The sequence below is a fragment of the Heterocephalus glaber genome, unplaced genomic scaffold (genome assembly GCF_053883595.1).
Source record: "Heterocephalus glaber isolate CG9 unplaced genomic scaffold, H.glaber_assembly_v1.0 deba00001600, whole genome shotgun sequence".
NCBI classification, from domain to species: Eukaryota; Metazoa; Chordata; class Mammalia; order Rodentia; family Bathyergidae; genus Heterocephalus; species Heterocephalus glaber.
This window is the reverse complement of record NW_028258372.1, coordinates 34,141,952-34,167,561: the sequence shown is the minus strand read 5'-3', so window position 1 is coordinate 34,167,561 and position 25,610 is coordinate 34,141,952. Positions and strand designations below refer to the sequence as shown.

At 35.2% G+C, this 25,610-nt stretch overlaps 1 protein-coding gene across 19 annotated transcripts in view; it reads left to right on the top strand.

The window, feature by feature from the left end:
- The window catches only part of Dennd1b (DENN domain containing 1B), a 226,966-nt gene extending 211,387 nt beyond the window's left edge, over positions 1 to 15,579 (top strand). For 18 of the 19 annotated variants that reach the window (XM_087193853.1, XM_087193844.1, XM_087193842.1 and 15 more), the window contains 3 exons: positions 8,341 to 8,417; positions 9,302 to 9,518; positions 10,251 to 15,579. In XM_087193853.1, coding sequence (XP_087049979.1) covers positions 8,341 to 8,417; positions 9,302 to 9,518; positions 10,251 to 10,787 — 831 coding nt within the window. In that variant the 3' untranslated portion in view covers positions 10,788 to 15,579. Of the gene's footprint in view, positions 1 to 8,340; positions 8,418 to 9,301; positions 9,519 to 9,878; positions 10,184 to 10,250 lie in introns of those variants that run through there. The other variant, XM_087193855.1, reaches the window with a different exon arrangement.
- The last annotated feature ends 10,031 nt before the right edge of the window (positions 15,580 to 25,610 follow it).

Here is a 25,610-nt window from a genome sequence, read left to right as displayed (position 1 = left end):
GTTGAAAAGTTTAAATTCAATTACAATCATACAGTGAGGAATAAGAAAATTTTCCCTCTTTTGCTTCATTATGTTTAGTTCTTTAGCATTTTCACCCTGTATATTTTAAATATTTTGAGAAGAGGGAATATCACTTTCATTTCTTTTATATGCCTTACTGCGTGGATATAGTAGCATACATACAGTGGCTGCTAAGTGGATGTTTATAGGATGCAGAGATGCTAATAACTGAAATACATCTGAGATACAGCTGCTGCCTAACTTTCAGGGTGTGCCAGCCCTATTTTCAGTAGTTTCTCAATAAATATTTAAGTGGCTTTCTGCTGCTCTCCATCTTCTGAACTTGAGAGTTTGGGACCTCCCCTCATCTACTTTCCTACCTCCACACCAACTTCTCACCTCCCATAGATTGTTTCATCTCTAATTTCTTCCACCTCATACCCCTCAAGAATTAGAATCGAATCAGTCTCTTGCCTTCTTAGTGTGTTTCTGCCATCTAGTGGCCAAAGGGGTAACTGCAAGATTTAATGGGTTTAAGGAATACTGTATGCTAACACAAATTCTAACCCACAGCACACCAATAGTTATAGTTCATTCCCTTGTATTTTCCTTGATTGTCTTACCAGAGGAAATTTGCGCATATTACTGCCCCTTCTCATCTTATCACTTACCAACCTCTCACAGCTCAACTCAAACATCTTTCAGGGAGAGATTTATTTTGACCTCTCAGACTAGGTCAAATTTCTATTAAGTGCTTTCATAGCAATTATAGTTTAGTATAAGCTAATGTAGACCATAATGTTCATGATTATTTGTATGAGTATTCAATGTAATTCATGTCTGATTTAGTAAAATGTAACATGGATGAGAGCAAGGTCATCCTGTCTTGGTCACCATTGTATCCAAGCAGATAGCACAGTTCCCTCACTCAGAAGGCACCTCTTCAGTGTTTGTTGGATGGATGAGTGGGTGAGTGTAATGCTCTTGTGCACTGCAAGGACACGGAAAATGCTTACGTCAGTGAATTGCTGCCACTCAAGAGCAGAGGCGCAGAGGAGTGGAGAAGGAAGGCTCTGTCCTGTAGGCCCCAGAAATTTGCATAGTCTTTATGGGTGCAGTAAGTGAAGGTGATTACCTGGAATGGGAGATCACAGCCAGAAGACAGAAAGTTACTCCTCTTTGGTGTCGTGGTTGAAGTTTCCAAATTCGAGTTTACTGTTGCCCATCCAGGATGGTGACATGCGGTCTTCAGCACCCATGACACCTGCACTGTACTTTAAACACCATTTCCCACTTGAAGAGGTCAGAGTTCTTTCCTGAAATCATGTTAAAGAACATTAGAACCAACTGGAAGCATTTAAATTTTATTTTGAAACATTCAACCATATGTAGTAGTAAAGAGAAGCATGTAAAAGTTCCCTTGAATCTTTCATGTGATGTCAGCAGTGATCGACACAGGGCCAGCCTAGCCAACTCTCCACCACTGAATTCTTTTGACATAGACGACATATCATTTAATCTGAATATTTTAAGGTAAACCTCTAAAAAGAAAAAGACTACTTATAAATTAAAATTATGGTGTACTTAAAAGATGGGGCAGTTTGAAAATGAAGGTAATAATAACTGGTGGATTGAACTATCAGATATGTGTAAATCAGTAACATTTTAAAAATGTCTCACCTTTAGAGATTCTTAGGGCAGCAACTAATTGCTCTCAAAATTGTTGAATAAAAGGAAACAGGTTTATCTTTTTTTCCTGTACACATTGTATTTTGGGATAGCCAAGTAATAAAGATAAAGTTCTTTCTGAAACGCACACAAACATAAAAGGAATGCTCAAGAAAAGCCCACCTCTGCAGCCCGTACTTAATGAAATAGCGGATTCAGGCAATGTTTGTCAAGATAGTGATGGTGAACCTTTTAGAAACTGAGTACCCGAACTGCACCCCAAACCCACTTATTTATCACAAAATGCCATCACTGCAATGAAACCTGAGGTTTTACTTTAGAAAAAAAGAATCTTTTGTCTTAAAAGAAAAACACAATAACAGGACTTTCAATGATACAAATAGCCCGCTGTGGCATGCATGCCGTAAGTTCACCACCACTGTCATAAGATATTAAAACCATCAAGTGAAAAGTTGGTGAAAAACCACACCTAGAGCCACTGATTAATCTCTTTTTTAAAAAATTATGTTTTATTGGTACATTTTAGGTATACAATATAATGACATTCATCATTGGAAATTTGCACATAATCTCTCTTGGTTATTTTTCCCCCTTCCCCTGCCCTCCCTATTTACGAAGACTTTGTTTCCATTTTCCCTTTTCTCATATTAATTCCATTCCTTTCTTTCCTTTCTCCTACCCCTCCCACTTCCCCTTCCCCTTTGCACTTTTTCTTCCTATTTCACATTATCTATTATAGCTTTTAGTTCTTATTTACACTTTCAGTTTCTCACACTAGAGAAACTTTGGTATTTACACGTGTGTCCTATTTATTTCACTTAAGAGTATGGCCTCAATGTGCATCCATTTAGCTATAAATGTCTCTAATTTTTCATTTTTTATGGCTGAGTAGTACTCCATTTTATTAAAAAGCCACATTTTCTTTATCCAGTCTCCAAGTGATAGGCACTTGGGCTGCTTCCAAGTTTTAGCTATTACAAATTGTGCTGCTGTGAACATGGGTACACATATATCACTGTGGTATGATCCTTTTAATTCTTTGGAGAAGATACCCAGCAGAGGAATAGCAGGGTCAAATGGGACTTCCAGTCCTAGTTCTTTGAGGTATCTCCATACTGATTTCCACAGTGGTTGCACCAGTCTACACTCCCACCAGCAGTGGAGCAGGGTTCCTCTTTCCCCACAGCCCAGCCAGCATTTCTTACTGGTTAATTTCATGATAGCAGCCATGCTTTCTGGAGTGAGGTAGAATCTCAGCATTGTTTTCATTTGCATCTCTCAAATGACCAGTGATGTTGAACGTTTTTTCATGTATTTATTTGCCATTTCTACTTCTTTGTCTGAGAAATGTCTGTTCATTTCAGATGCCCATTTTTGGATTGGGTCTTTAAATTTGGGAGGTCTGACTTTTTCAGGTTCTTTATAGATTCAACATAGTAGACCTTTGTCTAAGGAGTAGCAGGTGAAGATTTTTTCCCACATTGTGGGTTGTCTCTTCACACTGCTGGTGATTTCTCTTGCTGTGCAGAAGCTTTTTAATAAGAAGAGATCCCACTTGTTGATTGTTTGTGGTAGTTCACAGGCAACTGAGGTTTTGTTCATAAAATCTTTTCCTACACCGATGTCTTCAAGAGTTCTACTTAACTTCTATTCAGGTGATTCAGCATTTCTATTTTAGTCCATGGTTTCTTTTTTTTTTTTGGTACCGGGGATCAAACTCGGGACCTTGTGTTTTTGAGGCAGGTGCTGGAACCACTGAGCTAAATCCCTGGCCCTTCAGTATTTCTGTTTTAATATTTAGATCCTTAATCTATTTCAATTTTAGTTTAGTGCATGGTGAGAGATATAGATCTAGTTTTAATCTTGGGCAAGTTGAAACCCAATTTTTCCAGCACCATTTATTAAAGAGGCTATCTTTGCTCCAGTGAGGGTGTTTGGCTCCTTTATTGAAGATGAGATGGCTGAGTGTGTCTGGAGTTATTTCTGCATCTTCTAATCTGTTCCACTGGTCCTCAGGTCTGTTTCTTTGCCAGTACTATGCTGTTTTTATCCCAGTAGCTTTGTAGTATAGTTTCAAGTTGGGGATTGTGATACCCCCTGCTATGTCTCTGTTACCTAGAATTGCTTTTGCTATTCTGGGTCTCTTCTTGTTCCAAATGAATTTTTGGATTGTTTTTTCAAAGTCCATAAAGTATGCTGCTTGAATTTCAATTGGGATTGCATTGAATCTATATAGCAGTTTTGGAAGTATGGCCATTTTCACTATATTGATCCTTCCTACCCAGGAGCAGGGGATGTCTTTCCATTTTCTGATATCATCTTCAGTCTCTCTTTTCAGACTGCTATAGTTTTTAGAGAAGAGGTCTTTGATTTCTTTTGTTAGGTTGATTCGTAGGTATTTTAGTTTTTTGTATGCTATTGTGAAAGGAATTGTTTGCCCTATTTCTGTCTCAGTGTGAGTTATTGTTTGTGTAGAGGAAAGCTATTGATTTTTGTGTGTTGACCTTGTACCCACGTACTCTACTGAATTTGGTTATTAAGTCTAGAAGACTTGGTGGTGTTCTTGGGGTCTTCTATATACAGTATCATGTCATCTGCAAATAATGACAGTTTGACTTATTCATTTCCTATCTTTATTCCCTTTATTTCTTTCTCTTGTCTAATTGCCATGGCTAATGTTTCCAAAACTATATTGAACAAGAGTGGTGATAGTGGACATCTTTGTCTTGTTCCTGATTTTAGTGTGAAGGATTTCAGTTTTTGACCATTTAGTATGATATTGGCTGTTGGTTTTTCATAGATGGCTTTGATCAGATTGAGGTAGAGACCATCTATTCCAGTGTTTTTATCATAACTGCATGTTGGATTTTGTCAAATGCTTTTTCTGCATCTATGGAGATAATCATATGGTTTTTGTCCTTGGCTCTATTGATATAGTGTATTACATTGATTGATTTGCATATGTCAAACCATCCCTGCATCCCTGGGATGAATCCCCTTGGTCAGGGTTTATGATCTTCTTGATGATCTTCTGCATTCTATTTGCCAGTATCTTATTAAGGATTTTTGCATCTATGTTCATTAGTGAGATTGGCCTATAGTTCTCTTTATAGTTGGGTGTTTCTCTGCTTTGGGGATGAAGGTGATGCTTGCTTCCAGGAATGAATTCGGGAGTATTGCTTCCCTTTCAATATCATGGAAGAGTTTAAACAGTAGTGGGAGTAGTTCCTCTCTAAATGTCTTGTAGAATTCAGCAGTGAAGCCATCAGGACCTGGGCTTTTCTTAGTTGGTAAGTTTTTAATTATGTTTTCAATTTCACTGGTTGATATTGGATTGTTTAGAATTTTTAGGTCTTCTTCGTTCAGCTTTGGTAATTCATATGTATCTAGGAATCTGTCCATTTCTTCTGTGTTTTCCATCTTATTGGCATATAGGTTCTGGAAGTAGGTATTGATGATCCTCTGGATTTCTGCTGGGTGTGTTGTAATTTCACCCTTTTCATTCCTAATTGCATGGATTTGGGCCTTTTCTTTCCTTTTTCTGATAAGGTTGGCTAAGGGTTTGTCAATTTTGTTTATTCTTTCGAAGAACCTACTCTTGGCTTCATTAATTTTTTGTTTTGTTCTCTTAGTCTCCACTGCATTGATTTCTGCTCTGATCTTTATAATTTCCTCCCTTGTATGAACTTTGGGTTTGTCCTTCTCTTCTTTTTCTAGAAGCTTGAGGTTCAACATCAGGTTGTTTAATTGGGCTCTGTTTTCCTAATATGTGCATTCACTGCTATGAATTTCCCTCATAAGACTGCTTTCATTGTGTCCCATAGATTCCAATATGTTGTACTGTCATTGTCATTTAATTGTAGGAACTGTCTGATTTCTTCCTTAATTTCCTCTGTGACCCATTGGTTATTCAGAAGTGTGTTGTTCAGTTTCCATGTGTTTATGTAATTTTTGCAGTTTCTTTTGCTATTGATCTCCAATTTTGAACCATTATGGTCTGATAATATACAGGGGGATAACTTCAATTCCTTTGCACTTACTTAAACATGTTCTATGAGTGAGTATGTGGTTTTGGAGAATGACCCATGTGCAGCTGAGAAGAATGTGTATTCTGATTTTGTGGGGTTGAACACTCTCTAAACATCTGTTAAGTTCATTTGTTCAAGAGTTCGATTGAGTTCTAGTATTTCATTGTTTATTTTTTGTCTAGTTGATCTATCTATTTGTGACAGTGTGGTATTGAGGTCCCCCACTACTGTTGTATTAATCCATATATGACTTTTCATGTCTGTATTTGTTTTATATAGTTGGGTGCACTAGTGTTTGGTGCATAGATATTTATGATTGTCATCTCTACCTCTTGGATTGTTCCCTTTTCAATGATGTAGTATCCTTCTTTGTCTCTCTTAATCAGTGTTGGTTTGAAATCCACTTGATCTGCAAAGAGGATAGCTATTCCTGTCTTTTTTTGGGTTCTTGTTGCATGGAGTATTGTTTTCCACCCTTTAACTTTCAGTTTATGAGTTTCTTTTTGAATTAAGTGTGTTTCTTGTATGCAGCATATTGTTGGATTTTGCTTCTTGCCCCATTCTGCCAGTCTGTTTCTTTTGATTGGTGAATTCAGACCATTAACATTCATGATTATAACTGATACGTATTGACTTATCATTGTCATGACTTTTTCTTTTTGTTATAAAATCCCCCTTTACATTTAATTTCTTGTCATGCCTGATGGATTCATTCTGCTGTGCTTCCTGGGGTTGTGATTTTTCATTGTCTGTTCCTAGGATATTATCTAAAATTTTTTGGAGTCCTGGTTTGGTATTCATGACGTTCCTAAGGTGCTCTTTGTCATGAAAGTATCTTATTTCTCCATCAAGTTTGAAAGATAATTTTGCAGGGTACATCAATCTGGGTTGGAGGCTGTTTTCCTTTAGGGCTTGGAATACGTCACTCCAAGCTCTTCTTGCCTTGAGGGTTTGCATTGAGAAGTCTGCTGGGCTTCTGATGGGCTGTCCTTTGTATGTGTGTCCTTTGTTTTTTTTCTCTAACTGCTTGTAGAATTTTGTTCTTCTGTTGGCTTTCTGGAATCTTAACAGTTACATGACTTTGTGTAGGTTTTTTTTGATCAAGGCTAGTTGGAGTCCTATATGCCTCACTTATCTGTATGTCAACTTCTTTTCCCCTAATTGGGAAGCTTTCTGCCATTCCTTCTGTGAACAGTTTTTTAATGTCATTTGCACTCTCTGTTTCTTTGTTGACTCCAGTCAGTCGTATGTTATTCTTCTTTGTATTGTCTAGCAGCTTCTGGATTGCTTTCTTGTGGTCCCTTACAATTTTGAAGCAATTTTTCTTTTCCTGGTCACTAATTGCAATCTTCTCTTCTATATCTGCAATTCTGTCCTCATATTGGCTCATTCTGCTGTGTAGACTTTCAGTGGAGTTTTTAATCTCCTGGAAATCTGTTTGTATCTGTTTTACGGATTCCATTTGTTTCCTATGTTGGGATTTCATCATGTTCCTCAGGTCCTCTTTTTTTTTATCTGTGTCCTCTCTAGATTTATTCATCATGTCTTGAACTATGGGCACATTCTCTGCTGTTGTCTGAGAAATTATTTCTGATTTCATTTTTTCCAGATCCTCTTTTTTTTCCAGTTCAGGGAGTCCAGGTGTTTGAGTATCAGAGTGTTCCATCTCCTTTCCCTTTGGGGTTGCTGTAAGTGATCTGGAAGTCTGTTTTTGAAACTTGTTTATATGTCTTCTAATTTTGATGGGGGGTGGTGCTGTTGGCACCTGCACGGCTCATCTCCTCTGCGCTGGGAGCAGTGGATTGGCGGCCCAGAAGCCCCTTCCTCTGGGCTGGGAGTGGTGGAACCACCACCGATTAATCTTAATACTACCAAAAATTGGATATGTAAGTATTATATGTCTATTGATGCAGCTACTGGAAAGCATATATCACCACCCATGGCATATTCTTGCCAAAAACAAGGGGAAAAGAAACAGAAATTGAGCCTTAACTAAAATTCTAGTTGTAGCTACCAGCTTATATATAATGAGGGTAGAATCCGATGTTCATTTGAAAGGACACAAATGTTAGAAAGAAGGGGAAGTATAACTGAGTGCTCTGAAGAGACTGGAGCAAAGTATCCACCAAGTGCAAGAGTAATCTGGTTGGGATTCTGATCTGAAGAAATAAATAAACTCAAATATTTATGGAGTACTAGGGGACTATCAATATGGCCTGTACACATTAAGGATTGAGAAACACTGCTCTAACTTGGTGTTGGGGAGAGTATGGATGGAGAAGAAATAAGATCAGCAACTATTGCTAATTATTAAAGTTTTGTGATGTGTGCGTGGTGGGGTATGATTGATATTAAATATGTTTATCCAGTGTCCATATGTATATATGTGTCCAGTCCAGTGATTTGCTTTCAGTTATTAGTTTGAGGAGTGCCTAAGTATTAGATAAATATTACTTGACTACTTCTGTTTCTTCTTGTCTCAGTTTTCCAAGTTGTTGGGTAGCATTCAAACACTTTTAAAATTGTTTCTGATAAAATCACATTATTCCTTAAAATATATTAAAGATAATATATATTTATTTTAACTTACAAATGTCAGTTCATTGTCAATTTCTCTTTCTAGGCATGCTTGAAAAAGTCTCTCCAGAGCCTGGATGGTGCCCTGTATGACGACGACGATGACATTGAAAGAGCAAGCAAGTAAGCAGAGGGTCATGGGGCTCTGTTTCCTGGTATGGCTTTAATGGCAGAACTTTTAAGTTTTAGGGCATTTCAAAGAATGTGCACTCCAAGAGCTCAGATGTTATTCCCTTCAGTTAGCGTCACCAAAAGGAACCAGTGCTCCTTAGAATGTTGTGGGGGATACATCTTGGGACAAAAAAGAGAGCTAGACCTGCAGCCTCTTGTTCCTGGGAAGCACCAATGTCCACAGAGCTGTCTGGGGCAGGGATAAAGTCCGCCTAAGTTGGGCCTGCACCCTCATGCTGAAAGGGGCAGGCCCAGTATGAGGAACAGTGGTAATAAGAATTTGAAACAAATTGAGTTGAGAGGAGCAATTAAGTTGAGGGTTATATTTGAAAAGGGAAATTTAGTACCAAGTGTTAAAATTAATGTTAAGTAAATAATAGTAAATATTTATCTTCTTTATAATTTTCAGATATATGAGGATGACCAAATGGCATTCTTTTTTCTTCATTAAGAAAATCTATCTATATAAAGTAATATATTCTGTAGAACGATTAAGTAAATAGGAAAAGGAAAACTATATGATAATACTGAAAGTGAGCTTGGGCTCTAACAAACTTTTCAAGTACTCAGTCCAAGGTAAAGGTGCACAGCCTTGTCTCTTTCTCCAGATTGCTCAGTTACCATAAATTTTTTGTTTGTTCATAATACACATACTTAAAATTTCCAGTATTTGAAGTGGTAGATACACAACTATAAAGAATTTGACCATGAGCCAGTTGTTGCCACTGAAACAGCATTTTGACTTTAAGCACCTCATTGACTATCATTGGTGAGAAGTCGCTTACACTCAGCATGTGTGGATATGCGTCTACTATTCTGTGTCTTATTTTCTTCAGGTTATCTTTTGAAGATGGTGAAGAAGCTTCTGCTTATTTTTATGAAAGTGATGATTCTGTTGACATGAGAGTAAAGACTCCTTATTCAGGTGAAATGGACTTATTAGGAGAGATCCTTGATACACTGAGCACACACAGCTCAGATCAAGGAAAACTGGCAGCTGCAAAGAGCTTGGATTTCTTCAGATCAATGGATGATATTGATTACAAACCTACGGTCAGTTGATCCTTCAGCTTATTAAATGAATATAGCCTTGTCCTTGTTGACATTGTCTGATGTTATAATCTTAGTTGCTGGACGTGTTTAACCTCTAAGTAGGTGCCGAAACTGCAAAAATATGGTTAAATTTAATTATTAAAATTACTTAAATAATAAAATTCCAAAGTTTTCCCTTTTTTATATCCAGTTCTGGTGGGTTTTGTCAGTATTTGAAATTATTTTGTCCAGTAGCAATATTTTCTTGAAATTAAATTTTATAGCTATCTTCTTGGGGGAATTTTTAAAATGTGAAATCCCCTATTTTTCCCTTTATTTCCAGAGTTTTAAAAAATGTTTATTCAAGTCTTTTTTTTCCAGTTTCTTGCCTCAAAAATGAACTTTGAAATGGAATTGAATTCTTTAAATGCTTCTGAGATAGAAGTATGAGCAATGGCAACCCCAGTGTGATTGTGAGATTGAAGAACTTTGCTTTCGTTACTGTATGTGCTCTAGTTTGAATTTGGTAGATGACAGTTATAAGGACATGGAAACCAAAGTCCATCTAATTTCAGTCCCCTTCACAGAACTATTTAGAGGTATCAGAATTAACTGTCAAAACTACATTTTTTCTGGAAGAAGCTTCAGGTCCCCAGCCTTGAAAGATATGAACATTATTTTCAAAATGGAAAAAATGTTATAATAATAATAATAATTTTATTGAAACTGTTCTGAACTTGTTTGTTTTTTCAGAATAAATCCAATGCTCCTAGTGAGAATAACCTGGCCCTCTGTGGTGGTGGCTGTGGTGATCAAGCAGAGTGGAATCTGGGGCAGGATGATAGTGCCCTCCATGGCAAGCACCTCCCTCCATCTCCCAAGAAGCAGGTTTCCTCTAGTGGTTTGACAGAGTCTCTGTTTATCTTGAAAGAGGAAAACAATGAAAAACACCTCTGTGCTGACAGTAAGTCTGGCCCTAATGTGGTGGAAAATCCAGCTTCTCCTGCAGGATTGGATTTCCAGCTAGCTCCCCCAAAAGTTTCCCAAACTAACAAAGGAGAAGCAGAAAAGCAGGAAACACTAAGTCAGGTTTCAGATGATCTGCTTATGCCCAGCCTTGGGAGATGTCCATCTACTTTTGTTCCTTGGGAGAAAGAGGGAAAAGAAGTCAGTGAGAATTCAGAAGATCTTGGACTGCTCCATGAGATGGTGTCACTGCATCACATGTTGTCTGACTCCAGGCAAGGCTCAAACCTTTCAAAGGGAAGTGCAAGCGGAAACCAAGGTTAGATCACCAGTGAAGGGTCTGTCACTCGCATCTAACCTTCCAGGAAACATTTGGGGATTCCCTGTAATCTGTATAGTAAATAGAATTGTTTTTAAGGATGACAACTCTCTCTACTATTTATTTTTTTTTTCATTTGGAACAAACCCCACTTGTTCATCTCATGGATATATGTAATCCCCTTATTTTTAAATGTAAGGCAAATTCTTCTACTGTGCTATTAAATCAGGTACTAGTTTATATGTATGTTGAAAGGATATGTTGAACATATGATTTCCCAGTATTTGGTGCTTATACCATTCATTTTATTTAAAATAAGTAAGCATATATAATCCTTACACATAACCAGTAGCTACTGTATTAATCTGGTTGAGCATGAACTGATCAAGACATCACATTTTATCAAAACTAGCCTGAAACCGATAAAACTCTTAATCCACTAATTGCCTTAATCTTAAAGCTCTATCAAGCATACTTAATAACTTAAGAAATTACATGTAAAGTGTGAAAGAGAAGTTATTTTGTTCTGCAGAGCAATAATGCCTTTTCTACTCATCAAATTAAGGTCAAATTTAATTTTTTTCAAGGTTTAAAAGCTCGCTTGTGGAAATACTTTCATAAGGATACTGCAGCCATGTTTTTCAAAACGTAAAAAAGGTATAAATTTACCTTTCACTCAGTGACATATATGAAGTGCTTAGTTGCAATGTGAAGTTAATGACTTCTGTTTACAAAGGAGACACTTAAAAATGTTTGTGGTCTCTCTCTGTATGCCTTTGCTATCTGGGGTTCCCCTCAAGAAAGCCAAATGCAACTCAAACTGTCCTGGCAAAAATTTTTCTGTCTTTTTTCCTTAATTAATAATTTTTTCTGTCAAAAATGCTTTATATTCTCATCTCAGATTACATTTTTAAATAACTGACTTTGTATTTTAGAAGTTTCAGATTTATGGAAAAATTGCAAAGAGTTAATAGAAGCCTCCATGTATCCCTGCACCCAAGTTCTCTGTTAATGTCTTAAGTTAGTGGGTACATTTGTCACAGTTAATGAGCCGGTATTGGTATTCTGTACTTTATAGATTTCCGCAGTTCTCTCTGACCTGTAGTATCTATTTTCTGTCCTAGGACACCACATTCCATCTAGTTGTCATGTCTCCTTAGTCTTCTCTTGGCTGTGGCAGTTCATTAGACTTTACTGACTTTGACAGTTTTGAGGACTATTGGTGAGATAAATTGTAGAGTGTCCTTCTCTTGGAGTTTGTCTAATATGTTTCTCATAAATTAGATTTCTCACAAATGGGTTTTGGGAAGAAGAATACAGAAGTAAACTGTTGTTTTCATCACATGATATCAGGGTATGTACTGTCGACCTGTTTCTGAATGTTAGTGTTGACTTTGATGACCTGGCAGGGGTAATGATTGTCAGGTTTCTGTACTAGAAAGTGACCACCACCCCTTTCAGTACTGCAGTCTTTGGAATGAAGTCACTATGAAAAGTCCACACATTTCTGCTAAGGCAGAGGAGTATCTAAATAAATTATTTGGAATTCTTTATGGGAAATTTATCTCCCTCAAATTTACTGATAAGCTTTGGAGTTCATCTGAGAAGGAATCATACGCTGACTACTTTATGATAGGCTAGACTACCAGGAATAATCAGGAAAAAAAACCATGATGTTATGGTTAATTTGTTGCTTCTGTGCTCAGTCATCCATTCTGTACATCATAATCATGATTTTTAAAAACATCTCTTTTAGAAAAAGTGTTCCAGAAACCATCCAAGAATCTCAATAAGATTGTACTGTAAAGTGTTTACTGATGGAATATAATTTCATTTAAAATCCTAGAAGGAGATTTCTCAAAACCATTGCTTAAAATATTTATTCAGGTCATTTTTAAAGAAAATGACAAAGTATTTTAAAAAACTACATACCATAATCTAAATGTGTATCTTGTATTTGGGATAATTATTCATTCATGATTATACAGGAAGAAAAATCTAGTTTTTATTCTAGGGTGGATTCTATATAAAGAAAAAAAGTATGTAATACTTTTTAAAAACACAAAAGTAAGATTCAAGTTCTTGTCAAATTTTGCCTTTTATGCTCATTTCAAATTCTAATCTACATCAGTGAAATACATAATAAAAATATCCATATATAAGAGCTCTTTTAAGTAACCAGGACAAAAAGTTACCCTAGTGACTAATCTGATTGGCATATACTCCTTCTGAATTTATAAAAATAATTTAAAATAACATTTACTATGAATTTTGAAATTAAGCAGTTTTTTTCAGAACTCAGAGTCTGAACAATAAGCTAATCAGGAGTAAAGCGTGAACCATATTTGGGTTTTAGTCCATTTACTTAAACATCATGGCCACTGTTTTTCAGTCATCTCACAAGATGTTTGGCTCTAATACTATGCTGTCTTGAGGATATTAAGCCATTCACAGATAATATAATTGTCTTAAGGTATTTTAAAGTGATTTGTGCCTTATTTTAAACATACAAAATTACCTAGTTCACTTTGTTAACAAAAGCAAAAGCCAAACTCTGTTATTCTTGAAAACAGTCCATAAAACTAGTAGCAGTTATTAGTATTTCAAACCCTTAAACATTTTGAGTATTGACAGTCTTCTTTTACCTTGACTTCCCAGTATTATGGTGGATATTGAGAATGAAGTGAAATTAGGGTGAATTCCGGAATAAGCAAACAAAACTGCTGTTATCTATTGTGCTCATATTTTCTGTTGTAGCTGAACCAAATCTTTATATGTTTCCCTGTTCAAATTATTTTTCCAAGAAGCAGTACCTGTTCTACAGCAGCATTGTATAAATTAAGGACTTTGGCTTTGGTACATAGTCTTTTATATGGCCTCTGGATTGAGTCATGATTTTTTTCTGAATCCCACCCTAGCTAGGATCCTTCTGCCCTTAGATACTGCTCCCATGGTATTTCAGGGGGATAGAGAAGTATTATATACATTTATAAGCTGTTGTTTTGTTGAGTGAAAATGTCACTAAGTGGTATATTTTGATGATTACCTACTTTGGCATATCTTTTAAAGGCATCAAAATATAGTATTATTATTTTTCCAATTGAAAATTCTTCATTTACTTTTTGCACAAGTCATGTGCAAGGTATGATAACTGAAGGTGTGGGGAAATAAAATAAGTAACATAATCCCTGCTCTGGAAAAAATAAAAGGAATTGAAAATGTGTGATGATGATGATGATGATGATGATGATGATATAGTAATAATGTACTCTGCTTACAAGTTACTGGCCCAAGATTCTGTCACCAAAAAAGTTGAAGCATGCTCTAACATAAGTACCATTTCTCATTTCATTATCTTTCTTAATTATTACATTAATAACAATAATGCTGCTAAGATACTCACTTTTAAAGGACAGATCAGAGACATTTTCGGAAGCTCAGTGAACTTGTTTGCCGGATTCTCCTTCTGATGAGCAAGGCATCACAGGGCCTCCTCCTATAGGGAAAGATGTGCCCTGTCAGTACTTAGGGCCACTGTACTCAGTGAGGAATAACTGAAGGTACGGAATCCAGTCTTTTCTTTTTCAAGATCTTGATAATAACATTCTCCAAAACAGTCCCTTCCTTTTGAATTGAAACTGTATGTGACAGTGCTGTAATTAGGATTCTATCCTAATATCTTATTAGTAGGATTCAGGAATGCTGATGAATTAGTTGTTAATAGTAAAGAAGTAGTCCTCTGAGCAAGAGGAGAAAACTGTGAATGTTCTTATCCATAGACCTTCATTCTCTATTTGGATTTTCAAGATAAGATTAATTTCATGAATAAAATTTCTAGTAAGAATTGTTTGTTTGCTATCAAAGATTCTGAATTTGAGAAGATATTTGTAAATCAGAATATAAATTTAGGAACGTAAAATGAATCCTCAAATTTAATTTCCTCAAAACATTTCTTAATATAGGAAATAGTTTTTAGAAATGCTATGTCATTATTAACATCTTTCCTACATGGAGCCTAGTGATATTGTTAACGTATGTTTCTTAAAGCTTCTTTAAGAGGCAGAATGTTTTTTAGCAAATCACTGAACATTATGATTTGGTCAAGAAATAGGAAATTATGTAAATCTAGACAAAAAATTTATTTGAAAAATTATAGTATTTTGTGCAATATTTTTTCTTGCATAATTTAGTTCGTATAAATATACACATCTGCTTTTCTGGCAGATGCCTTAAGGTCACGTCTTTCAGTATTTGTGTAAATTGTATGTAGCAATGTTCTGTGTGATTTTAGAAAAGAGCAGTCTTTATATTGTTGGAAGGAAAAATGTTTTTGTTTATTTAAAATAATTATGGATATTGCATTATTGTATTATAACTAACTGCCTCAGCAACAATAAATATGCAATAAGAAAATCCTGTACCTTAGATTAATATTGACAATACTGTTACTTAAAATGTTTATAGTACAAAGTGCTGATTCTACATGTGTACAGTTAAGTACTCTGCTCTGCACCACCTAAATCGAATGGCACTTGTATGGTGATGACTGTGTATGTAGAGTGTAACATCTTTTATGATGCATCTTTGCTAAGATTTATAAAGGGCATTGCCAATACTTTTAACTATCTGTAAATTAAGTTAATTTTTTGTATGATGTACAGTTTGTTTAACCTTAGAGCTTCTATAGATTTCTACTTTTATTATACTTGAATGAGGTAGACGCACTGTGGAAAATTTGTAGCTCTGGATGCAATATGCAAATATACCAAAAAAATAAAACCAGGTACTGAATGACAATGTTAACAGAACGCTTTATATCCAGAATGCTATGTTTTTTTCAAGTCACATTTAAATGAAGTAATTGAAGATATTCAATCGTTTGTCTTAGAAGGTTGTAAAATCACAAATGATTACCTCTTTGATATGACGAACTTGTAAGTCTCTTCATTTCCGCTCAGTAGTTCTCAGATGAGAGCCTTGATAAGGTCCAATGGTGAGTTTACTCTCTGGCTGACTATATAATATGTAGGACAGAATTTATAACACTGTTCATGTTAAATGGACCGCATGCATCATCACCATCCTTTAGGTAGGAGAACTTTCATAGGTTATTTTGAGAACTACTTAATCACATAGCAAAACTAGATTTTTAAAATCTGATGATTTAGCTGTGCCTAAAACAGCAACCAATAAGAACTGCATGACTGCTACAATTTAATGTGCATAAAGCTTTTTTACATAAAAGCCACATGATGGGTTCAAACTTGAACCTTTCAAAAGCTTATTTCTTTTGCTTTAAATGAAAAGCTGTTTCAGTGACTGAAAATCTTGAACTTTTTTGCTCAGCACGGTAACAGATACCTGTAAAAACCCACCCAGCATTGTGATTTTCTGTATTTTTTTTGCGTTCTTGAGATTACAGTATAAATCACCTCCAAGATTGACTACTATTAGGAAGATGTTCTATACAAAAGTATTACTTTGGAAATTTTTTTAATATACAAAATAAATATTGGATGAACTCAATATTCCAAATAATAAAGAACAATGCAGTTATAAAATAAAATTGGTCACAATCAAACTGCGCATGGTGTTAACTCTTCTTTTATAATTGGTCAGTTTATCTCTTTCAGTGTTCTAGGTTGAATGATTATAAGGACCCTACCATCTCCAACCCCATTACAGCATAAACCTAACAGGCCTACAAGAAAAGTACTTTGACTGTTATGTCTAGTGAACTTATTAGGCTTGAAAAATCATGGGCAGGGCCAGGGATTTAGCTCAGTGGTTCCATTGCCTGCCTTGCAAGTGCAGGGTCCCGAGTTCGATTCCTGGTACCAAGAAAGAAAGGAAAAATCATGGGCAAATAGTTAAGTACTGGAGTTAGTGTGTCCCTCACATCAGAGTAGGAGTGTTCATGTCAAATAACTGTATTTACTGACCCAGATTAAGGTTTGAAGACAAAGATTACATGGAGTCAAGTGTAAATGAATGGTGCTGCAGGGGCCGGAAGGATGAACTTCTCATGTGAGAGTTATGATGGTGAAGCTGCTATCGAAATAAATATATTTTCTTTTGGATGCAGAAGTCTAGGAATATCGTAATATGTGGAATTTCTCATTTTCATAGAAGACGCAAAGTTCTGACAATAGCAACTTCTGACCAGGAAAGGAATATTATCCCTACAAGCCTAAGATTCAGGCTTTTATTGATTGTAATTGATAACATTTGGCCTCCTTCACCAGATTTTTCTCAGTACCCCTCATAGTCATATGTTAATTTTATGATTTGGAAATTAAAAATCCTATTGGATTGTATTTATGTGCAAATGAGAGAAAATACCCCTCAAAAGTATTAGGTAGTGACTCTAGGAATTTCTTTTCTAGAATTAAGACTGAATCACAGGACATGTAAAAATTTCTACATACATGAAAAATAAAGCATTAGTAGCATAAAAATAAGATGTTATATCCTGGAAGATAAATAAAAACCTTCCCCAGAAAGGTACAGAAAGGATCAATGATATCCTTAAAATCTCAGATCAAATGTTCAAGCTGGAGTTTGAACCCAGCTGTCTGATTGCAGCCCTCATACTGAAATGCAGGACAGAACTTAAATGCCATATCAAACATGGACTTCCTGTACAACTTCCTTTTCTGTCTCAACTATCCCCTTTGAGTATTGTGTAATCCTTTGACAAATCTGTGCAATTTTTTTTTTTAATCTTGAGTACTAAATTTCCTGGTGTCTTTTTGGGAGATTGGATTAATATTTGGCTTCTCTTTTATCATTTTTCTTTCTACTTTTCACCCCCCCCGTCCTTGATTCCATCTTAATCTTTCTTGTATATATACACATTCTCCCTGCTATCTTTCTCCTCCTTCACCATCCACCTCATTTATTTGCATGTGTTAGAGAACAGAAATGGGAAGTCCCTGCTGGGTTATGCAGGACAACTACAGGAGTGTGCTTGTTATGGCTGTGTCTTGATGTCCCCCAAGGCCTCATGTAGTCCTGGTGGGGCTTTTTCTGAGGTTGGTGAATCTACAGTATGTAATGCTAGGATTAAGGTCCTTTGATTACTGAACCACCACACCGGAATGGTTGGTTTGGCACCGCCCTGATCCCTGTAGTCTGAGTAAGATAGAAGGAGCAGAAAGACTCTATTTAAGTCCCTTGTTGCTTTTGCGGTCTTCCACCACCATGAACTGCTGCCCCTCTGCCCTCCCTGCCTTAGAGCCAGCCAATTATGGACCAAAACCTCTACGAACTGTAAGCCAAATAAACATTTCTCCCTTTAACTTTGGGTGTCGGGTATTTTGTCTCAGCAGTGGAAGAAAAGTAACTAACACAGTGTCATACCTATTCATTTTGAATATGGTAGTGAATTTTTTAAAAATATGGAGCCATTCTTACTGAGAACATGTGAACAATCCTTGCAGAGTACCCACAGATCTCTACTCCTTTTTTATCTCATGTTCAAAAATGATCTCTGAAGACAAACTGTTAGTCTTAGTTTTGTTTTATAATCAAACCTCCCTTAAATATGAAGAATGTTTCATATATGGTATTTTGGAATAACCATTTAAAATATTGTAATTTACAAATTAATTTTTGCAACTCTAGATTCTGAGTTAGAGACTTGTTTTGGGATTTTCAAATACACCAGTAATACTCATTTTCACATTCCATCCCTCCCCAGATCTAGCAGTTAAGTTGTATTTTAAAGTAAAACGTAAGCTTTCTGAGAGTTGATAAATGTCCAAATTGGATACAGTCCATTAGGCAAAATTCTCAATTTGTGAAACAGATGTTAGCAATGCTCTGCTTTATCTTGTAGGTTTCCTGTGCAATGACAAAGTGTTAGAAAATCATTTGAATTTCTAAGCCAAGGGTAATTGATAGAGACTTAAAATTACTATTTTAAAAAGAAACCTCCTAAAAATTTTGTCACTATTAATCACCAATAAAAAGACAGGTGATCAAACACATATTGGAAAGGATTATTCTGTAAAAAAAATAGGCAATATTAAACTTGCCAATTGTTTTTGTGTTATCAAAATTGATTTTTAACATAAAATTATTATGGTAAGCCAAACATTCCTGGGTGTTTTGATAGGAAGATTTTTGTAGGATTTTCGGAATGTCCTTGATAGAACTACTATTGTTTGTGCATGTGTGTATATGTGTGTGTGATTCTTTTCATTTCAATGTGCATCTTATTTTTTCATATTAACTTTCTGAAGTATAATTTACTTCTATAGAAATTTACATATTTGAAACTATAATTCAATGAGTTTAGACAAATATATGCATGTACTGTCCTAAAAATCACTACCAAATCAAGATTTAGGTTAGTTCATCACCCAGAAAGTTGCTTTGTTCTCTTTGTAGCTGTCCCCTCTTCATTGTAGTTCCTGGCTACAAATGATCTGCTTTCACTATAGTTTTGCTTTTCAAGAATTTCACATAGCTGGGTGTGGTGGCACATACCTGTGATTTCAGCACTGCAGAGGCCCAGGTAGGAGGATCTTGAGTTCCAGGCCAGCTTGAGCTACATATTGAGACCACGCTAGATTACATAGTGAGATTCTGAAAAACAAATTCAAAGAGAATATCACATAAATAGGTTTTTTCAATTATCATAGTGATATTGTCAGTAGTTTTAATTTTAGCCATTCTGGTAGGTGTGCTGTGGTGTCTCATTTTGGTTTTAACATGTTTTTCTTATGACTGAAGATTATGAGAATATTTATATGCTTATTGGCAATTCAGTTATCTTTCCTGAGAGTTTATACTAACCTTTTGCCCATATTTGCATTGAGTTATTTCACTTCTTATAACTGACTAGTAAACTTTTGGTTTTCTAAAAATTTTCCAGAAAAATATCCCTGATATACATTTTGCAAGTATTTCTTCTAGTCAATGACTTGATTTTCCATTTTCCTAGTAATATCTTTTCCAAAAAAGTCTTTAATTTTGAGAATATTAAAAATGATCAATTACAATGTGTACTTTTGTCATGGGTTTTCTTGTAAAAGTTTAATAGTTTTAGTACTTGCATTTGATCAATTATTCAACTGATTTTACTTTCTTAAAGTTATGTGAGGTAAAGGCCAAAGTTTATTTTCCATTTTTCCCAGAACTACTTACTAAATAGACTACAGTGTTCTGTTCTTTATTGAAAATACCATATATTTTAAATTCATTGAGCATATTTCTGTGTCTATTCATGGACTCTAAACTGTTTTCCACTGATTTATATGTTCCTTTTATGCAATACCTCACTATCTTCATGACTTTACTTAAAAGCTTTGGAATTAGTGTCAGTCCTATAATTTTTTTTTAGTATTCTGTTCAATATTCTGTATCTTTTCTTTTTCCATATAAACTTTCAATACATTTGTCCATACTAAAAGTACCTTGGTGCAATTATGATTGGGATTGTATTCAATCTATAAAACAAGTGAGAAAGAATTAGTATCTTAACATTATTGAGTTTTCCAGTTAATGAACATGGTATAGCTTCCCAGTTACTTAACTCTTCTTTATCTTTTCTCAGAAATATTTTATAATCCTCAATTTAGAGTACTGCATATATTTTGTTAAGTTTATCCCTAATTATTTCATATTTTGATACTATTGTAAATGCTTCCTTTTTTCTTTTTTTTTTTTGGTACCGGGGATCGAATGTAAATGCTTCCTTTTTGAAATTTCTACTTACAATTAATTCCTGCTAAAAGTTTTAATTCATTAGTTTCAAGCTGCATATATATTGACACAATGACTAGGATCCATAGTACAATGTTTAGAAGTAATGAGAGTGGACATTTCAACCTTGTTCCTGACTTGAAGAGTAAGCACGTTCAGTCTTTCATTTTTAAAAATGATGTTGGCTGTAGGTTTTTTGTAGAAGCCTGTTATTGCATTGAGGAATTCGTTATATTCCCAGCTTGCTGCAAGTTCTGTTTTTTCTATCAATATGTGTTGAATATTATCAAATTTTTTTTATATGAATTGAGAAAACCTTCGGATTTTTCTTAGTCCATTAATATGATTAATTATATTGCTTGATTTTTTTGATGTTAATATAACTTGCTCTGTTAGGAGCAGAAGGAAAAAAATTAAGTAAAATATTGTCTCTTTCTCCCTCTCTTTCTGTTACATGGACTCAGTTTCCACACTGATCTGATTGAGCAGTCTCCTCATTTCCCTTGAAAATACAAATCTTGTTGGAATCTCTATAGCTTTTAACATGACTTCAAGCTCAGTCTAGATCCTACATAAACTGGTGTTGAGTGGAATATTATTGGTTCAAGATTTTAGAATTATGGAAGGACCTTATAGCCCTCAACTTTCCATAAGTATGATAAACTATATCTTCTTTAGGAAATGTCCAACTACATATCATACCACAAATGCAAACCAGAAACAGGAATGGTATTGAATTTACTAATAATTGGGTAAAAATCTCAAACCATTAGGAAGTTGTACTGAAAGTGTGAGAGAAAGAAGCACAAACAAGTAGCCAGGAACTTCTTTCTAAAGTTCAAAACCCTTCAGGAAGTTAATCCTGTAGTCATTTCTGCATTGAATTATGGGTAAAGATTCTCAAAGTATAGAGAAGTATTATTATATTTACTTTTTAAAGATTTGCAAACAAAAGGATCAATATCTGGCACATCCTGATTTATTGAATGAAATTTAAATGTGAAGCTTTTTATACAAGTATAATCCCTGTCTACACAAAATATCCATTAATGAAGTACAATGCTGACATTAAACACCATAATATATTTGTAGGTTTAAGTAGACTAATATAAATAAATGATATTTTGTTTATTCTACCAATTACTCCACACATTTATTTAATGATTTGGAAAATGTTAACATCACAGAAAATAATTTAGATATCTCTTAAGACATATGTATTTAAGTTTTTGATAGAATTCTTGACAAATTTGACCTTAGGCACATTGCAAAACAGATCATGATACCTTTTTTTTTTTTTTTCTAGTACTTGGGTTCGAACTCAGGACCTTGCACTTGCCAGGCAGGCCTGGTGCCACTGAACTACATCCCTAGCCCCATGATATGATCTTGATATGGTGAATATTCTGAATTCTGTAGTCAGCACTGTTGAAATTTCAAACTAAATTAGTTGCATCTTATTTTGTGATCTGCCTGGGGTGCCCTTGTTTGCAAGTTGAACTTCTTTTTTTAACTTTTCTGATCTTGTCACATTTAAAATGGCAACAAACTAGTATTTCTATACCTGGCTCTTCCTTCCCTCTCTTTTCAAATGTTCAAAAGAATATTTCTTTTGTCCTGTACGGTACAAAAAAACTTCCAGGATAATTGATTTTGATTTTCTTTTAGAAATTTCTGTGCTGTTTTGTATGCTCTTGACCACCATGGTTTCTTCTCTCATGAAGGATTTCTGGTGATATATTTGATTTCAACTAATTGAATTGTGCTTAGCACTAAATTCAAGACATTTTCTGATTTTTTTTAAATTACTTTCAGATAAACAAAATACATGTAAGTGAATGAAATGAATAATTCCACTGATCAGAATGTGAGGAGGCATTGTTATGTGGATTTGTTATGAAACCATATATGCATGTTTACGTGATAAAAACAAAACTTTACATTATGAGTGCCCTCATGTAGAACAGGCAAGTATGTAAAGCCACTAATGTCTGGATATCTTTGAAACTGTCAGCAGAAGAATGAATTGGGAGTTTGAGTTTAGTAGTGCACCCTATGGAGATCACTGACTCCCCTTATTTAATTTAACTCCAGTCATTCGATACACAGTATATGGTAAAAGTTGCAGAATTTAGGGGCGATGTCCAAGAAAGCAGCTCAGTTTGTTTCCTCCTGTTAGATGGAAGAGGTAGCAAGAAAATGATCAAGGGAGAGAAGGTAAGCCAGTCCCAGCACCCAAGAGGAGGCCCCCCTGCCACCATTCCACACTCCTAGGACAGAGAAGGTAAGCTGCACGGGTGCCAGAAGCACACCCCCCTCCAACATGGAAATGAGAAGACACCTAAACAAGCCTCAAAAACAGACTTCCAGATCACCTACAGCAACCCCAAAGGGAAACAAAATGAAACAATCTGATACTCAACCACCTGGACTCTCAGAACTGGCAACAAAAGAGGATCTGGGAAAAATGAAATCAGAAATAATTTCTAAGATAACAGCAAAGATTGTGCTCATAGTGCAAGACATGATTAATAAATCTAGAGAGGACACAGATAAAAAAAATAAAATAGAGGATCTGAGGAACATGATGGAATCCCAACATAGGAAACAAATGGAATCCATAAAACAGATGCAAACAGATTTCCAGGAGATTAAAAACTACATCAAAAGTCTACGCAGCAGAATGAACCAATGTGAGGACAGAATTTCAAAAATAGAAGATAAGATTGCAATTAGTGAGGAGGAAAAGAAAAATTGCTTTAAAATTGTAAGGGAACATGAGAAATCAATCCAGCAGCTGCTAGACGATGCAAAAAGAATAACAAAAGACTGATTGGAGTCAATGAAGAAAGAGAAGAGAGTGCAAATGACATAAAAAAACCTCTTCACAGAAGTGATGGCAGAAAACTTCCCAAGCAGGGGAAAAGAGCTTGACATACAGATAAGTGAGGCATATAGGACTCCAGCTAGCCTTGATCAAAAAAAGTCTACACATAGGCATATAATAGTTAGGATTCCAGAAATCCAGCAGAAGAACAAAGTTCTACAAGCAGTGAGAGAAAAGAAACAAATCACATACAAAGGAAAGCCCGTTAGAATCACAGCAGACTTCTCAGTGCAAACCCTCAGGGCAAGAAGAGCTTGGTGTGATGTATTTCAAGCCCTAAAGGAAAACAGCCTCCAACCCAGATTGATGTACCCTGCAAAACTCTTTCAAAATTGATGGAGAAATAAGATACTTTCATGATAAAGAGCACCTCAGGAACTTCATGAATACCAAACCAGCACTCCAAAAAATTTTAGACAATATCCTAGGAAAAGACAATGAGGATCACATCCCCAGGAAACCCAGCAGAATGAATCCGTTGGGCATGACAAATTAAACACAAAGGGGAAGAATCTAACAAAAAGAAAAAGTCATGACAAGGCTTTTAAAACTTTTAACTTCATCTCCCTAATGAGTGTATAATTCAATCTTGTTATTGTACTGATCAGTATTTTTCTGATTCTAGAGTTGCACACCTTTCCTTGTGCTATACTGGCTATTTATCATCTTATGTCTACTTTTTAATTGGATTGTCTATTAATGAGCTGTAAGAGTTCTTTATATATTCTGGTCATAGGTTGTATGCATTGTAAATATGGTCTGTTTAAGGACTACTTTTCATTTTAACGATGTCATTTAAAGTTCTAAATTTTGATGGAATCTCATTTATCAATTTGTTTCTTTTATACATCATGTTTTTTGTATCCTAGGTAGTTCTTGCCTACCCTAAATTCATAAACATTTTCCCTTATAATTTCTTCTTAAAGTTTTATACTTTTAGGCTTTCATATTTAGGTTCATAGATCCTTTCAAGTTATTTTTATGTATGGAAATAAAGGGTTGAGGTTAATTTTTTGTATACAGATACCAGGTATTCTAGTGCCATTTGCTGAAAACACTATCTCTTCCTCGGCTCTTGAATTGAGTTTATATTCTACAAAATGTTAATGTTAAATAATCTTTCAAAACTCAGTGGACCATATATGTGTGGTTCTATTTCTAGATTCTCTGTTTTATTCCAATGATCTATATGTCTTTCCTTACACCAACACTGCCTTGATTACTGTAGCTTTAGAAGAAGTCTTAAAATTAGGTACTAAATGTCTTCCAACACTGTTTTTTTTTCTTTCTTTCTCTTTTTACTTTTCTAGGTCCTTTGTACTCCTACATAACTTTTAAATTTCAATATCCAATTCTTCATTTATAGCAAGTATACATAGACCTGAAGTTTTATATGTACCTTGTGTTTTCTAATCCTGCTAAATTCAAATACAAGTTCTAGGGGCTCCTAGAGATTTCTTAGTATTTTCTCTGTAGATGATTGTTTCATCTATGTATAAAGATTTTGCTTCTATCTTGCCAATCCTATCCTAATTGTGTCATTTTATTGCCAGACTATTTTGGTTTGGGCCTATGTTTCAAAGTTTAATGGACAGATGAAGAGTAAGCATATGTGCCCTTGTTCCCCACCTTAAGGAGAAAGCATTGTATCTTCTCCATTCATATAAGGCATTCTCACTGGAAGTATGGAGTACATGTCTTTAGTTGAGATCATATGGATTTTTCCTTTCCTCTGTTAAAATGATGACTTTTGGGGGGTGGGTCTTCCAACGCTGAACCAACAGTGCCATCCCTATAACAAAACCACTTTCTACATACTGCCAGATCTGACGTCTTTTTTTTTTTTGTACCAGGGATCAAACTTGGGTCCTTGCGCTTGTGCAGCAGGTGGCGAAACCACTGAGCTAAATCCCTGGCAAATTTTTTTTTTTTTTTGGTACCAGGGATTGAACTCCGGTCCTTGTGCTTTCGAGGCAGGCGGCGGAACCACTGAGCTAAATCCCTGGCCCAGATCTGACTTCTAATTGTTTTGTTAAAAAAATTTCTATCTATGTTCATACTTTTTTCTTCTATGATCTTTATCCAGTTTTAGTATTAACACAGTGTTGATTTCCTAAAATGAGGGGAGAAGTGTACCTTCTTTTTCTGCTTTAATTGTTTGATATCATTTATCAGTTAAAATGTATATGAGCCTGTTGTTGTCATATAGGTAGATTTTCAAGCTAGGAAT